This window comes from Pavona decussata, unplaced genomic scaffold, assembly GCF_977016875.1.
Source record: "Pavona decussata unplaced genomic scaffold, jaPavDecu1.1 SCAFFOLD_286, whole genome shotgun sequence".
NCBI lineage: Eukaryota > Metazoa > Cnidaria > Anthozoa > Scleractinia > Agariciidae > Pavona > Pavona decussata.
Genome location: NW_028145687.1, coordinates 591381 through 608911, shown reverse-complemented (window position 1 = coordinate 608911; position 17531 = coordinate 591381). Strand labels below are relative to the sequence as shown.

General features: G+C 38.6%; 1 protein-coding gene across 2 annotated transcripts; it reads right to left on the bottom strand.

The window, feature by feature from the left end:
• Positions 1-1137: 1137 nt before the first annotated feature.
• Positions 1138-16566, bottom strand: LOC146455066 (ESF1 homolog). Of its 2 annotated transcripts, none has more exons than XM_085094751.1 (17): positions 16336-16553; positions 15860-15941; positions 14890-14979; positions 14688-14769; positions 13839-14091; positions 12915-13035; positions 11698-11747; positions 11032-11148; positions 9916-10003; positions 9188-9347; positions 8075-8309; positions 6836-7056; positions 5415-5601; positions 4442-4668; positions 3276-3364; positions 2944-2971; positions 1138-1760 (listed from the first exon to the last, which is right to left on the bottom strand). In XM_085094751.1, exons 1-17 carry the CDS (start codon positions 16381-16383, stop codon positions 1676-1678), a joined length of 2163 nt encoding a protein of 720 aa, XP_084950877.1. In that variant the 5' UTR covers positions 16384-16553; the 3' UTR covers positions 1138-1675. The 2 variants fall into 2 exon arrangements, with proteins under 2 accessions (XP_084950877.1, XP_084950876.1); XM_085094750.1 differs by having other exon boundaries at positions 1139-1760; positions 14688-14772; positions 16336-16566.
• Positions 16567-17531: the final 965 nt, after the last annotated feature.

Here is a 17531-nt window from a genome sequence, read left to right as displayed (position 1 = left end):
CATTTTAACCTTTCGCCTTAAAGTGTCAAATTGATGAGCTGCAAATTCGAAATGCCAGTCTCAATGACTTCTGTTCGGAAGAAAATTGAGTGATGAACAATAAAAACAATAGAATGCTTCTGCCTTGGGACCATCGGTCTGATGGTTGCCCCTTGGAAATTTATTATTCTTAATTAAAATTAGCAAATAAGCCTCGGTATTTGTTTTAAGAACATCAAATCTTCGCAGGGCAACTATCAGCCGATAGTTGCTCGACAAAAACACTCGATTATTTAAATAGGATCACTGTTATACGAAAGGAACAAAGAAATCGGGTAAAAGCAAGATATAACATATTTTGTGAAAATATGGTTGGTTGGAGAGGACTCGAAACTCAGTTTCCTGCATTCAAGACAGAAGTGACAATCACTATAGTTCAGGCGAATCTACAGTCGGAAGTGAGCGACATAGAACAGCTAAACGTTATTCCTTCAACGAGAAAATTTGAGTTGCGTCGTCTCTCCCCACCCTGGGAAACTGCAACGGCAACCTAACGAAAGAAGATAAACCGACATTTCATCCAGGAGGGAGGGGAAGGGGGGGGGGGGGGGCTATTCTACTTTCTTTATATACGTAAGAAACTGGAGATAAAACGCCGGAATCTCTTAGCCTCTAAGGTTGAGAAGTCAGTTGTTTCAAGCACGTTATGAATCCCTTGCAGTAAAGCTCAAATGATTTCTTTGATCAAAAGCTAAAATATGTTTTAAAATCCAACAAAGGTTTTTTTTGGTCTGCGAATGGTAGTAGATCACCTAACGCAATATAATATCATCCTCAATTGAAATAAGGTATGTTAGCTTTTATCAAGCTAATAGCCAACGAGGCGCGTAACACCGAGTTTGCTGTAATCATCACACTTTCAACTGGACGACGAGTAGTCCTTTATTACGCGGAATGCCCTCAGGGCAGACCGTGTCGAAATTTTGGTGGCGTTTTCTTCATGGTAGTCGCAAATGTGCATCTTTGAACATGTATCAAATTCAGTTTTCGCCTAGAGGGGATATTTTTTTCTCTTATTGTTCTTGTTGTCTTTAACGAAAACGGTTTAATCAAAATGCAATATCTTGGTGTATGTCAGGAGGGAACGGACGGGAGTTTTTTACTATTGTGACGTCAAGTACCTGGAACTGAGAAGGAGCAAGCGGCCATATTGTTGTAATTTTTTAGATTCGAATGTGCTGTTTACAGAAAGAAAATTAACCCTTTTGAAGCGGTAAATCGAAAGGATAAGTTCTAAGAAGTACTCGACAGTTTAAATCATGGAAAATGGACAGCTCGCGGGGAAGAAATTTGGTATTGACTGCGGACCAGATTGTGTTTTGCAGTGCGGAGAGGAAAGGTCAAGCTTAAGCTTGATACATCACCTGAGCTGCAGACTTTGTCAAACTGATGCCTAAACGTTACTGGAAATCCACTTCATAAAAAAATTGAAGGTTTGATTGTCCAGGTATCGCTCAGATAGTTGTTGGTTTCGTAAACACTGTCAGAGGGAAGATGCTCATTTTGAAGTGAAAGTAGGGATAAAAACCAATCTGCAGCCACTGTTTTTGCAAGCTAAACTTGTAATGTTGACTTTCTAATCAAAAACGGTGCTAAGCGGTATTCTGTTTATCCTCAATCTTTGTGCTTCATTATGTCATGAATGCATCAGTCGTTTTTTCTGCTTCTTTTCATGGAACTGTCCTGTTTTGGACTTGACTGATTTCACCAGGAGCGACAGGCTAAAGAAAACAACACAAAAATTAGGGAATAAGTATCAAGAGAAGTGCTTTATGTAATATGTCAAAAATGAGGGCGAGTGCTTTATCACGGGTTCCAAATACTGAGAAACAGATGAAAGCACGAGGCTGCAGGCCGAGTGCTTTCATCTGTTTCGAGGTATTTGGAACCCGTGATAAAGCACGAAGCCCGAGTTTTTGACATGTCTTCTCAAATGAAACAATAAGAAATTAATCTCATTAAAATGCAAATGTTTGATCTCAGATGAAAAACATGTTTCATCTCAGATGAAAACCTGGTGGTGTTTCATCTGGTGTTTCATTGGGGTATCAAGATTCATCCACCTGACCGAAATGGAGGTCATTTATTGGCTTTTGACTGCATGAATTATTAATGAGTTTGAGAAGTAATGTTTAAAAAACGAGCAGTAGTGTTTTATCGGGTTTAAAACCACGAGGCGCAGCCGAGTGGTTTTGGACCCGATAAAACAAGTGGTGCGAGTTTTTTTGAACGGCCTCAAAAACATTCCTGGAAAAGCATGTGTCAAGAGAGTTCATAACAATGATGCTTTTGTGAACATTGGAAATTGGAATACGAAAAAAACACCGCATACTAATGAGGAGGAGGTTTATCGATATTATGTCACTGCACGTGATGTATGTAGGTCAATGGGCTTATGAATTATTAATGAGTTTTTGAACGGTCACAGGCATACAGGGGTCAAACCTGTAACTTTCCACTGCTTTTGTACGTTTGATTTCAAATAAGTCGCAACGACGTATCAAACCACAAGTAAGATACCGTATGGTATGGAATTTTTGCGGGAGTTTTTTTTCCTTTGCGATTTGGAGACACTGATGTTTTCGGGATGGAAAGCGTAAACTAACGCAAGGACAAGCTGTAAATTCAACTCGGAAAAGGTCTATTATCAAGGCAACTTATTAGTTGTGTTCACAGTTGACCCAGCATTCGTGCTAATCAAGCTTCAAACAACATGGCCCACGTATCTGTTTTAAGTTAAACGGTATGCATGGTGTTGTAAGACGGTTTACCCATCAAACCCCAAGCCCTGGTCTTTCCGCTCTTTCAAAGACATGCGCTAGCGCCTGTAGACGACGCAACCATAAGTATTCTATAGTCCTACAGATAGGGACCAACGCTGGTGGATTTCTAAAGTGAACTTACCTAGGATCTGTTCTTTGGTTTTGTTCTCCTGCAATGAAAATAGCAGAGCGAAATATCACTGAATCGACAATCAGATGAATTCGATTTGCCTGTCAAAATTGACAAATAGTCAATTTGCCAGTAGCATATGTAGAAATACGCAAATTTTACCAATTCCGTTTGTGTCTAAAAAGTTTACGACTGAGGACTACAAGAACGTTCTGCGGCTCAAGACGTCAGACGTGCGTCTGTGCTCCTCCAGACCAATCAGAATGCGAGTTTTACACTAATCAGTGTTCAATTTACAGTACACAACTCCAACTCATTACGTATGTAGTAAGTATTTTACTCACCTTTCTTATGTCTGACCCGGGACGTTTTTTCTTCAGTGTCTCTTCTTTTCTGCTTTTCCTCTATAATTGTTTCCATGGCCTTAGTTTTCCTGTTTACAAGGAATCAATGTTAGCTTCATAAATTTCTGTTTAAACCTTTTCAAGGGAGGGGGGGGGGGGGGGGGCAGTCTACCCATGACACATCGCGCCAAACATGACGCACCGCCACGCAACCCTTTCTCGACAAGAGGAGATTTGAATGTGATGTTGTCCTTTTCACGGCTTGAATATTTATTTTTTGTAACATCTCAATTATCTACTGCTGCATTTCGATACCAACTGATATTCTCTGGAAGATGCAATACTCGTGACAGTACGATGCAATTCTCCACACTCGTCGCGAATTTGTCAGAAAAGCCAATTATGTTTGCAGCATGTCTTTTTCAAAACGGGTACGTGTTTGCAACAAATTCAGTAAACATATTTTGAATATATTTTCAAAACAAAAATAACTTACAACCAGTACTGTAAAGATTTGTTACTGAAAAAAAAAAAAAGAACATGACAGTGACCGTCATAATAATGGAGCCATATTACAGTCAATCCACGTCACGTGTGACCAGTATTTCCGAGATTGAAATGAACATTCGAATTTCTCTTTGTAATGTCCAACTTATGAATGGGATGTTGACCATTTCTCTGGAAATCTTTCCGAAAAAAACGCATTAACTGAAAAATAGATTCAAAATACTTGGGAAACAATTGTTATTCTTGAAATAGTTAATGCTGTAACTTAAAGAAAAATTCATAGCTTTATACCGTCAATAAACTAGGGAAATTTCTACGGGAACTCAGAAATCTCGTTGTCAAAACTGACATGTAAATTTCAAAACTCCGTTCAAATTAAAAAAAAAAAAAAAACCGTTCACGCGTGACGTGGATTGACTGTAAACGTCAAATTCTACCTTATTTCCGTTAACAAAACAAAAGTAACCGCATCGGAAACGAGACATGTAAGAAAGTGAATGTTGGGGTTGATCATAATGGGTGACACCTGGAGATAACAACGAAACAAAAGCCGCAAGCGAAGCTTTATCACAGGCTGCGTTGATTGATGTAAAATTCTCCTAACTAAACTACCACGATTAACTGAGGAGTAGTAAAGAGAGTTTGTACATTGATCTAACCTGTATTGTGGATCTGAGGGATCTACAGCGAAGTGATGAGAAGTGAACAGAGCATCGAATCGAGAATCTTTCAAGTCCACGTTAAAATTATCATCCACCATTTCCTCTTCCTTTTCTTTCCTTTTCCGCTTTTTCTTGCTTTTCTTTTTTTCACTGTCCATTATCCCTTTCAGACTGAAATGCTGACGGTCGTCCTTATCTTCCATTAAGAGAAGCTCCAGTTCCTCCTAAAACAGTTAACATAATTGCCCGTTGAGGGCGGTGCCTACTAATACAGAAATATTTTTGCGCGGTTTATGACTATGCGGGAAAAGCAGATCTTAGCAAGGGCTATTGGAATCCAAAAAGAAAATTGGGGGTAACCACGCATTTTTTTAGAGATAATTAAGCAACGATAATTCTAAAAAGCTGTAAAATATAAAGGAATAGACCAATTCGGCTAACGCGATCTTGTACCCAATTCAGATCCCCCGCGGTTAAGATTCTTTGTTTATTGCATTTGCATAATAGTGTAGCATTCACATTGAAATGATATGGAAATACTTAAAACAAAAAATTTTACGCCCAAAGGATTTGAATTGGTTACAACATTGCGTTAGCCGAATGGGTCTATGTATGGCGTTTTTTTTTTCCAAATTGAAGCTTTACTATCTCTAAAAAATGCATGGCTATCCCCAATTTTCTCTTTGGATACCAAGAGCACTTGCTAAATTCTGCTTTCTCCGTATAGTTTTAAACTGTGGAAAAATATCCCTGTTTTAGTACGCACCACCCATAGGAAATCCGAGTATCTCGAGATATAACCTTCGTGCAATTTTCGGTCAATTCTCGGGAATCAACGGAACATGAAAGGTAATTTTCGTCAAATCGACTGCAGAGAAATTCTGTAACCTCCCACCTCATGCACCCATATTATTCATTCATGGACCCTATGGCATCCTTACAAATTTTATCTCTAAAAGAAGTACTGTACCTTCGCTTTTTTCTCCCCTTCAGTTTCCATCTCTGTTCGTTTTCGTTTTTTCCTTCCTTCTCCGGACCTTCTTCCGTCCTCACCTGCATTACTTATTCCAGCAGAAACTTCTTGGCTAAAAAACGGATCTGACAAATCAACATCCGAAGGAATCTCGTCACTCTCCTCAGACTCTCTCCTTGGTAAACTAAAACAGAAGAAATATAACAGCTATATACTATCTGAAATCTTTGTACCGGTTGCATGTTGACCTATTAACCCCTAATACCAAAGAACAAATTCTCCTATGTTGTCCCTATACTTTTCTTATGAATGTACTAGGGAGAATTTATTAAAACATCAAGAAAATTCACCTTTTGTCATCACATCCTTAATTCTTATGACCCCAGGAGTTGAATAAGCATTGATTTCACAGGAGAAATTTGATGCTGATCACTGTTAGGGCTTAAAGGGTTATCGTGCCTGGCAATGGTTCATACCGATTCTACTTTGACCAGCGTTTCCGTACTTGAGAAAATTACGGAATCTAGCGTCAAGGAGGTGTTTGCACTGTACAGTTTGTCTCGCAACGGTTCGTACAACTTCTCTTGCAACGAAAGTTGCGCCTTATATGACCGAGTTTGACGTTCTGCAAAAGCTAAAATCCTTGCGACGCAAGATGCTGCAACCGTTGCAGTAAGTACAACCGACTTCTACCTATTGTACAACTTGTCTCTCAACGATTTTTCTCATTGCAAGGCAAAGTACACTGTGCAGTGTGTCTAAAAACGCCATGTGCATCAAAATTGTCAATTTTACATACATAAATTGTAAAATTCTTGTCAGGACACTTCGCACGTTTCAGGTATACAAATACAGGGGTGCGTACAGTGTAAAAAAAAAAACATTTGCTCGCGAATAGGATGTTTAGGTCTTTGCTTGGCATTATGTTTGAGTTGTACATGAGAGGGACTAGTTCGGGGTAGGATCCAATGAGTGTAGGTGCTACCCCCTCTTAGAACATTGCTTGTCATGCGATCCACAAGTTCACATGCGTGGCATTCATTTCCGGTCAGCTTTTGCGTCGGCCAAGGACTATTTTTGTATTGATCACAAGATATTTGGACGGGTATGAATTTGGAGGTGCGAGAAGCGGGTTGAAGGCCTAAACGAGAAAAATTGCAAAGTTTAAAACTGTTTATAACATCGTCTTATGTAGTATGAAAATTTTCCTTCAACCTGTCTCACAACGCCGAAACGCACGTTTTTAGATTTTGGAAGACAAGACGTACAGTTGTACGCCGGAAAATTGGCTACCATTACGCCACAACAAACGTTTGTGTCACTTTGAATTGCCGAAAAAACATATTTGAATCGATGGAGTCGTCAAAATAATGGTTTAGTTTTGTTTAACAACTGCACCCAGGTGATTTTGAACTCACTGTTTCTTTGAAGTGTCTTTTCCACCTCGTTTCTCTTTTCTCCTCTCCTTTTTATTCTGTAGATACGTTTCCCATGGCGTCATTTTCTTCTTCTCTTTCTCTTTTATCTTACTTGTCACCAGATCCTCTGTGGCTTCTCGCAGGCCTGGTTCCCAGGTAATCTCTAGTTCCTGTTCCCTGTCGGTCTTGCGCTCTTTGTCTTCAATTTCCCTCAAAAGTTGCTGTTGGTGTGATGAAAGAAACAGTATTCAGATTTAGAACCGCGTTTATAGTAAATCGCAAACGTGAGATTCGCCTTTAAGTTTTCTTGAAAAAATGAGTACAAATATGAGAATAGTGAAGCTCAATTCTTGATTTTGACGCTACCGCAGAACTGCTTAATTTTACTGAGAAACTGAAAACAGCGAGCGGTAAATATAGGATAAACATAGTCACGTGTAAATATCTGCCGTTTCCCGTTTGCCATAACGTAATTCTAAATCTCTATATTTTGTAGATAAGCACGGGACAAAGAACTGAAAAGACTGAATTCCCAGTGTGAGTCTCGCACGGAAGACGCAGTGTCTTTCGTTGTCCCATCATGATGCTCGTGACATATTCAATACAGGCATCTTTCTTGTTTCATGACAGAGCTTAAAATTCACTATCTTTCTTTCTTCAACGTGAACAATTTTCAAGAACTTCACACACCAACAGGTAATTCATGACTTTTAAAAAAACTTCCACATGAGTTGACAAGATCTCAGCCTCTGATCTCACACTTGTCTGACTTGACACAATCCCAGCAATTTCTGGCTCTTATCATTAAAGACTCTCGTCCCCTTTCAAAGACATTTTTCTCGCCCGTCTCTCTCGATCGACAGCCACGTACCGCTAGGGTAAAAGAGAATGTTTGGTTTATCAACAGAGTTGATAACTAAAGGTAAATTGGCCACCGTTAAGAGATTTGAGTGCTGATGTTTCGAGCGTTAGCCCTTCGTCAGCGTAGCTCCATTGCTCACTATATAAACACAAAACCCCACAATTTCTTGATTCACTCTGACGAAGGGCTAACGCTCGAAACGCCAGAACTCGAATCTCTTTACGGTGGCCAATTTACCTTTAGCTATCAACTCTGTTGATAAACCAAGCATTCGTTTCTACTCCCCACCGACGCAGCACCGCAGTTTTTTTTAGAAACTAAACCCCTTATCCATTGGATAAAAGGGGACAACACCTAGCGTAAAGGGGGAAACCGACCTTGTACTTGTCAATTTTCCTGTCCTCATCATCGGAAGAGTCATGATCTTCATTCGTGTTTTCGTTTCCTTCTTGAGGTTCCTCGTCATCCGATGAAGATGCCAGGTACGCGTTAAAATCCATCTCAAGCAGGTCCTCTTTGTTGAATTTTCTCATGGTGGCTCGTTGCCGTCCAGGATCTGTTTCGTCCCACGTCAGTTTGACGTTTGTTTGGTGAAGAGCTGTTGTAGAAAACCTGAAATCCGATTAAAATATCATTACACACAGTACAATGCTTTTAGTAGACTATGAGCAGATACTCCCTTCCACACCAGGACTTAATGTCTTGCCAATTCCCCAACCTGCTTTACCAAATAAACTATGTACGACAGTCTCTCTTTTGCTCGTAGATCAGCGGGGAAGAACGCAAAAAACTGAGCGAGCAGGAAATTCATGGAGGGGAGAGGTCGCGAACCGCGAGCCGCGGTAAGAGTGGCGTTCAAGTTAAGTAAGAGAATGAAAAGTTCGCCGTCGTGTGTTCACGTTCTCCACGAAACCTTGAATTTGGTTATTTCACTTTGTTATTTTGCAAAAGACGGGAAATAAATGTACCAAAACTTTAAACGCACGTGCAGAGCGATTGTCTTTCTCATTAAACCTATTGGTTTAAGGCGCTGTCGTTGCCGTCACCGTCACCTGGCCAAGCCACCAGTCAATTCATTGTAGACACTGAGCTGTGAACATCGCAGAGCCGTGCGGCAATAAACAATAGAATATTGGCAGAATAAATTTGAAATTTGTATGCGTATTTGTCTCGTGAATAAAGCTAGAGATTTGCTAACTTGTTTTTGCGTCTCATTTGCAATATCTTTTGTGCCAAAGTATTATTTTAACAGCTTAGGTTATTTTTTCAAGAAACGTTAATTGGGTTTATATCTTGAAATACCGATTCCACAAGGTTTACTTCCTTTTGCTCACAATGTCCGCCAACCCTATTAAACGTGACGTTGAAGCGGTGACTGTGTGACTAAGGTGGGAAGAGCTATCCCTTATATAGTGCTGGTCCCTGTTTAAATTCCCTGACATGTCTGAAGAACTGCTAGGAGAATTTTCAGGTTCAAAGCTGTAACTTACTCTGGTGCAGTGTAAGAGCCTGAAGTTGGTAGCTCTGTGGCTACTGAGTGAGGCTCGTGATCAAACTCCAGATCATCCGGGATGAACCTCATGTCCAGTACATTACCACTCAGTTCAAATTCTGTTCCGTCACATTCTTCATACAGCACTTCTGCTGTCGCTGGTTAAAAAAGGAAAACTTTCTAAATCCCAGCCCGAGATAAGCCTACAGTGCAATCATGATTTCAAACAGGATAACAAAAAGACAAATGCGACAACTTAAACGACTTCTTTAATCTACGCGAATATCGACATAAAGTTTGCGATCGGGATTTCAGTGAAGATCGCATCTTAGAAAAAGGCCAACTTTCTGAAAACATTCCCTAAATTACAAATGGCAGGATAATAAAGCTCCAACACAGTGAATTATTAGGAAAATTTATAATATGTAACTTCGGTGGCTAAATTTTATCGTGCGAAAACTTATATTGCGGCAATCATGCTTCCTCTTCTAACTTCCTTTTTTATTTTGGATTTGGCAATTTTAAATTGGAAACAGAAAAAGTACCTGCTATATATGTATGGGGGTGTTTTTAACCACGAAACAAGTGACAAAAACAATAACATCAAAGAAACAATTTCCATAAACAATTTTGTACATTTGCCATTTTGTCAATGCATGTTACCGGTATTCAAAGTTTAAATTAAACAGATATACTCGTCTGCCCGCTCTGCCCCACTGTATCTACCTGGTGAATCACACTCCATCACCGCATAGTAATACTTGAGTCTGTTTAACTGGTATTGTCGAAGTTTCTCCATGGAAAACTCTGAACCCTGACGAGGCAAAGGCAGTCCATGTTAATAACAAGCAGATACAGCCACGGTAAACTGTCTGATGTCATATGTTAAGGGAGTTAGTTCCAAAGAAACTGTGGTGCTGCGTCGGTGGGGAGTAGAAACGAATGTTTGGTTTATCAACAGAGTTGATAACTAAAGGTAAATTGGCCACCGTAAAGAGATTCGAGTAAACATGACCATGAAACTATTTTAGAAATATCCATACCCTCATGAAGGTCAATGGAGTGCAAAGGGATCTCAAAAACAAGAGTTTTTAAAAGGAAGATATGACGGTAATTTGAATTTTTCAGTGGGTGGAGTGGGAGGAGGAAAACCAAAAACCTTCTGTGGGGGTGAGGGGTTGTGTGGAACTGTACTAGTTTTCTTGCTGGTTTCCTATAATTCAGATTGCAAGAAACCAACCTAATTAATACACAGAAGTCATGGTTGTGTGGAAAACTGCAAAATATAACGAGTTATATTTATGAAGGGTAATTTAACCCTTTAATCCCTAAGAGTGCCATTTGGCACATAAGGCCACAACTCTGTCAATATTTGACAGATTTCTATGAATTTTTCACACCAAGATGGTCTTGTGAAGATCTACCCATTAAAAGGATAAAAACTTAACCCCCTCCCATATGTGATATGGTTGACCACCCCCATAACTTTTCAACTTTTTTCCCCTAAAAGTTGTGGGTCTTAAGACATCTCTCACATTAATGAAGATGTTGAGACCTGCAAAATAAGCTATATTTTAGGGGTATACCTAATATACACAAGGATTTGGACGTTTTTGAAGTTTTAAATTTTTATGTCTTAAGGCCATTTATCTCAAAGCTATAACTTTTCTCATTCATAATTATATCAGTTAAGAAATACACTCATGAGTAGCTTTAAAATGGTATATCATACATAGACATTGAGTTTGTAGACTTGGATCTGGAGAAAATGTCGTTTTGCCTTAGGGGTTAAAGGGTTAATGAATTGCTTATCATTAAGTTACTTTTCTTTATAGATCTCACCTCGATATTTCCTTTATCTCCCAATTCACTGTTCTCATTTTCATCATCTCTCAGCTGAACAGGTCCAAGGCATTCCTCTTTACCCATTTGTTCCAAGCCATAATCAGAAGGATAAATCTACATTTGATGTATAATTTGAATTGAGATTTGTTTCACAAATTTCTAGGCAGTTTAAAAAATTGAACTTGTAACAGTAAAGTGAGGATAGGGAAAGAGTTTATAGTTTCAGATATTATCCTCACCCCTCCCCCCTGGAAGAAAATCCAGAGGGGGAGGGGGTCTCAAAAGCCAAAGATTTTAAAGGAAAGTATCAAATGAAACTTAATTGCAGATTTCAAAGGTACACATGTATTTATGAGGGGTGGGTGAGGGGAGAGTTTCAAACCAAAAATCCTTCCATGGGAAGGGGGAAGGGCAATGTTTCATGGAACAGTACAATCCAGGGGAGAGGGGAAGGAGGACATGAATGACGCCGCTCATTAGCCATGTTCTTCTGTCTACTAAAATGTAAAAGATTTCATGAAAGCTGCATAAAAAGCAAGAAAACGAAGGTTGGGAAGCAGGATTAAGTAAGTGGTGGGATAAAGAACTGATCACAACTTCAAAGGAGCTTTTATCAACTGACATCCAATCAACTGATATCCAGAAATTAACCTTGATGGTTACCTTGACAGATTGGATAATGCTATCCCTGGGCTTAAAGGAATTAAACAATACTGAAAAAGGAAAAGGAAAAAGTATTAGTTTCATTTTGAATAAAAGATATAATGTTACCAAAACAAACCCAGTCTAAAATAAAACTTTTAAAATGAGAGTGTAGTACTTCTAAAATGTTTCAACCAATCTCCTTCTTACAAAGGGTTAGCTTATAGTTAACAAATCGAAGGTAGTTTTCTATGGTCTATACTCTTATAGTTTTGAACATGTTATGACATAATTTTATGGTATATAACTGAGTATAGACCATAAAAAAACTGCTGTCAATTTGTTTTTTACAATAACATAGAAAAAGTGTATTAAGCGTAATTTGGAATTTGGGAATGTTGATTTCTGTGGAGAGAGGAAAACTGGAGTACTCAGAGAAAAACCCTCAGAGCTGAGAACCAACAACAAACTCAATCAACATATGACTTCAACTCTGCGGGAATCAAACCCGGGGCCCGTTTCTTGAAAGTCCTGGCAAGTTATCGGGCCCGATAACTATATTTTTAAATGTTTTTTTGCCGATTACACAGTGATTAGAGACATGATACTTGGCCAATGTTTTCATAGAATTATAAGGTTTTAAAATTTAGTATTCAAAGCTAACAAAAATGGACTTCTGCTTAGAAACATTTATCACCAAAGACACTTATCGGGCCTGATAAGTTACCGGGACGTTCGAGAAACGGGCCCCTGGGCCACATGCATTAGGGGAAGGTGAGTGCTCTTCCCCCACTGCACCATCCCAGTGCTGTCCGACTTCCCAATAACAACTCACTGTTACAAATTACTGTAATTTAGATATATTGTTTATTATTATTATTATTATTATTATTATTATTATTATTATTATTATTGTTTTTGTTATTATTGTTGTTGTTTTATTTAGCTGTTTAGTTGTGTTTAGCTGTTTCTTGTTGACCGTGATGTTTTAAAATTAATGTAAATGGCATTAGCTCTCTCGATGAGCACTTTTTTGCTCTTAGAGCAAATGTGGAAACAAAATATTGTTTAAATAAAAAAAACCCCAACAACAACAAAAGCTTACTGCACATGAATTCCACTGGACAATATAATGTGCTTTTTGAACAACTGCCACCAACATATTTCAACAAAAGTGGGTTCTGCCTCATAATTATTACAGACTACATGTAACAGCCTTTTTAAAGTATACAACTTACCAAACAGATCTGTTGCTGTTACTCTGTCCCAGTCCAGGTTGCACACGGCAAGACGTTTGGTTGCTTCTCCTGTGGTTTTTGTTGAAACATCCATTTCACCCCAAGGGTGCTCAATGTCATCCTATAACAGTCGGACAATTGTGACTCAAATCTATGTGACTCAATCATGAGACAAACAATTTAACTCATGCAGCTATCATTTCAAACAACGATGATGAACACCTTTCATAATATAGTCGGACAATAATCTTGCCAATCACATTTCAGCCTCAGTTTAACAAAACTATCTATTATCTGAGTGGATGGCTGAGTCCATGATCCCAAAACATTCAGGTGGAGAGCATTACAACCATCGTATGTGAAATTTTTTGTCAACTTTTTGTTTTGCTCAACAGCATTGGAATTTTACATGTGACCTTCAGTTTTGTCAGAGAACACTGCTCTCTGGTTTGTTTCACTGGTTTCACAAACTTAGTTTTCAAGATAAATGAGGCCGAAATAGATAACATTGAGTCAGCAAAATTTGACTTAATATGGTTGTGCACTTAGCCCTTCAATTATTCATTGGCCAAGATAGATTGTGCATAAGAAAATTGTATAATTTTTAATCAACCTCTATGACTCCTAATTTAATCCATACCTATATTTACTACTGAGCATTAGCCCTAGTAAGGACATGGGACACCACATGAGGCAAAGGAAAAAATCTTACATCTTGATGGGAATCAAACCCAGGACCTTTACATTTGATCAACCACTGCTCTACATACTGAGCTATAAAACCAGACGGGAGCGAGTCATAGGTGATTATGGTCCGATGGTAATTGCAGCAATGTGAATGCGAAGAGCACAATGACTCTGGGTTATGTTAGGAAACAAGCTGGTTAATAAGAATTAGCAAAAAGACAACACGCAAATACACACCTTTGCTATTTGAAGCCCAAGTCTCTGTTCATCTTCTTCATCAGATGAGGATTGCATGTCTCCTTCTCCCCTGCCGATGTCTACCTCTTCATTCGAACTGACATCATTATCATCTTCAAGTTGATCTTTGCTTTTGATCTGTTTTTCATTTGAAGTCCTTTCACAAGCATTTTCTCCATCATCACTGTCAGTCCCCTGCAACTTCTTAACTTGTTTGCCCTTCTTTTTATCTTTTTTGTCCTTCTTGGATTTGCTAAAGAATAAATAGCCAGTGACTGCTGTAACTTTTTTTGTTCAGATTTGGTTTGTTTTTGGCATGTAGCCTAGAACTTTCCTCCAATTTTATATTGTCTAATTTGATCTCTGTTTACTTTAATTAAGTCTGATTCAATTGAGGTGATTTGGGGGAAACTGAAAACTCCTAAATGGCAGCTGGGGTAATGTTATATGATGTTATCACTTCAACTATATTTTCTGGTACAGTTGTAACTATTGATGATAAAATGAGATTTGAGTATTGTAACAGAACAAAACCCTAAGGAGTTGGCGTGGAGGGAGGGGGTCCAGTTACTCCCCTCTCCTTAACATAATGGGGTTTGAGTTTGCTTTGTATGTCTGACGATTAACTGTTTTGAGCCCTAGCATCAATATACAAATTCTCCTCACTGTTCTCACATATTTCTTATAGTACTACTTGGGAGAATTTCTTTAAAAATCAACACATTTCATGTTTGGTGATCTTTTCTTGTATTTTCATGACCTGTTTGTTTGATCAATTATCGATATTGTGAGGAGAAATTAGATGCTGATCACTTTTGGGACATAAAGGGTTAACACAACACATGTTACCTCTTGGATTTGGCCCCTTTTTTCTCTCTTGTTTTCTCTTTTGTCTCTTGAGTTTCTTCTTGATGCAATTTATTTTCTTCATCTTCTATAAAACAAATTAAAAAAAAAAAACAAAACATACAAGGTATTTTAATGTCAGCTCATTCCAGTCATTAAAGTAAGCAAAAAGAGAAATCCCAATGTAAGATATTTAGAAATACACCTTTGTCAGATTCATCAGACATTTCGTAAAATTTGTGGAGATCTTCTGTCGATGTTTTCTCAACTCTTGAGCCACGCTTATCAACAAAATCTGAAAAACACAGTCATGCACATTTAGTTACAGTATTTATTACTGCTTTCAGGATATTTAAAATGAGTCTATAGATTAAGCGTTAATTTAAATCAATTTCAGAAACCAACATAATTTGTGCAAATCATCAGTGCACTCCAAGAGCAACAAGAAATCAAATTTTTAGAAGGCTAGAAAAGTATCGGGTTTGGAGGAAAAATGCCAGTCTCACTGATGAAGATGCCAGTCACATTGAAACATACAGTATATTGCAAATTACATGTAAAAAATATTGTGATCTAGTTCTAAAAATTTCCACAATATTTTACCATCCCAGTAAAACAAGGGATTTTTAACCCCCCAAATACCACAAACGTACCCCAGGCTGTATTTTATGTAGGTTATATCAAAGATCTTTGTCATGGGTTTCCAAATTGTTCTGCGCACTCAGTGGTGCTCAATTGTGGTCTTTGGCATAAGGTAGGGTAAGACAGAGTTAGATTACCTCATAAGCATTGGCACAAAGAAAAATTATCTTGGCTTTTGAAAACTTCCACCACTGTAATGAACTGTTGTTATCCAAAAGTATCTAAGATTTCTCTCCCTAACAGGGAGGGGACAGGGTTGGCGTGGCGGTTTGCATAACATTTCCCTGGGAAAGGCACTTCAGTGGTCATGTGTTTGGCACAGAACTTCAAAATTCTTGGCATATCTTCAATGGCGTGTAATGTACACGGAGTGCACAATGGGCCACTACCCTAAAACCACTATACCCAGATTCTACCATAATCACTAGAAGCACATTTAGTAGTAGAAGGGAACATTGATACAAGCACATAACTATCACAAATTAATATATTACACCACTGTAAATCCTAATGTTAAGTGTTTCTGGACTTACATTTTGTTGTAAAGCTCTTGTCTGTAAACATTTTCTCAAACCGTCCATCAACCTTAACTTTCCTCTCTTTCCGTGAAATTTTCTGAAAACAAGATTTACGTTTGAAATGGTCCAAAGTTTGTTAGTCCCTAAGGACCGAATTTATTTGGCTTACAAAATAATCAGCTGATAAAACAATGCACTTATTACACGCCATGGAAAGTATTAAAGAACAAATCTAGTTACGCAGAACTAACACTTAATTCGCGTTTCATAAGTAGCGAATGACGCTAAGCTTATATATGTGAAAATTAATTAAAGAATCAGCGATCCTAAAGAAAAAGCCTAATATTATAAGCCCTATAGTTTCTTTAATTTTAGGCTTCTTCGTCACTTTTCTTTTCGTGATCAGCATTACATTTGGTATAAATGTTGATGTATTATTTTTGTGGTAAATAAAAAAAAACTTGACTTGACGTGAAGAGGTTATTACTCACTTTGAAGCGAGGATCTTGAGATACACGTGCGAATCTTGGGTCGGCCATCTTGTCTTTACAGCAATAATTTTCCAGCAAATAAGGTATTAATCGATAGATAGACAAATCATGTCTTCCTTGAAGGACCTTCAAGGGCTAATCACACGATTAAAATATCCTTTTTGCGAAAACCAAACATCAAGCAAACTAAGAGCACTTGTTCGATCGCAGAACACAAAATCGTCCAGGCGTTTTTCGCATAGGTAACCTCTCGTATTGCGCAACAGGGTTTTGTCACAGTACACCTGCCAAAAAACGCCCCACCGAGGGGAACAGAGGAGGTAAATTGCTCATCAGCAGCGGGAAAGGCCAAATGAGCAGTTAAGAATGCACTAGACCTTGAAAAATGTTCTGTACATTGTAAATACTTGTAGGGAAATGTTGTAAACAGTGTAAGGGGTTGGGGGAGGGGGGGGGGGGGGGTGGAGGATGGGAGGTCAGCCTTATTAAGCCGCATTACCTCACTGTTCTTCTTGAAAGGGGTATCCTTAACTTTTGAAGAATTTTGTATAGGGAATGGGAAAGGTGTTCAATGCCAATGGGAAAACTCCCTGCATAAAATAGACAAAAGGGTTTTATTAGTTTCTAAAGAGACTGTGGTGCACCAAGGGTGGGGAAGTGGAAAGAGAATTTGGTAACGTAATTTGGCCACCGTAAAGGGATTTGAGTACTGACGTTTCCAGTGTTAGCCCTTTGTCAGAGTCAAAGGCTTGCGCAACTGTTAGCACTTATAGTAAATCCCTTTACAGTGGCCAAATCTAACCTTGACAACTCTGTTGACCAACCAAACTTTTGTCCCTGTATGAAACTTTGTTGATGACGTCCCTCCCCCCCCAGGACAGCCACGCAGAAAACGCAAGGTCTTCTTATAAAGACTGATAATTATTAACTACATTCAACAATCTAAGGTCTGTGTTATGAAAGGTGCTCGTCATTGTGGTTTGAATTGATAGCTGAGTTTAATCGTTTGTCTCACGATTGAGTCACATAGATGTGGATGGTGAGGTTTTGACTGCTTTACTGCTGGTCTGAAGACCAGTGGTATAGCGGTCAAAAGGTCGCGATCCACATTTATGTGACTCAGTCATGAGACAAACGATTGAACTCAGCTATCAACCTAAGGTCTGGTTTGCATTGGACACATGGCACGAATAGGG

Bases quoted from the DNA above. Each gene is read 5' to 3' on its own strand.
- LOC146455066 (XM_085094750.1), bottom strand. From the start codon at position 16,383: ATGGCCGACCCAAGATTCGCACGTGTATCTCAAGATCCTCGCTTCAAA. The intron at 13,036-13,838 runs GTGTGTATTTGC...CGACTGTTATAG, and splicing joins TTGGGCTTCAAATAGCAAAG to GATGACATTGAGCACCCTTG. The intron at 2,972-3,275 runs GTGAGTAAAATA...TTTTCATTGCAG, and splicing joins CCGGGTCAGACATAAGAAAG to GAGAACAAAACCAAAGAACA.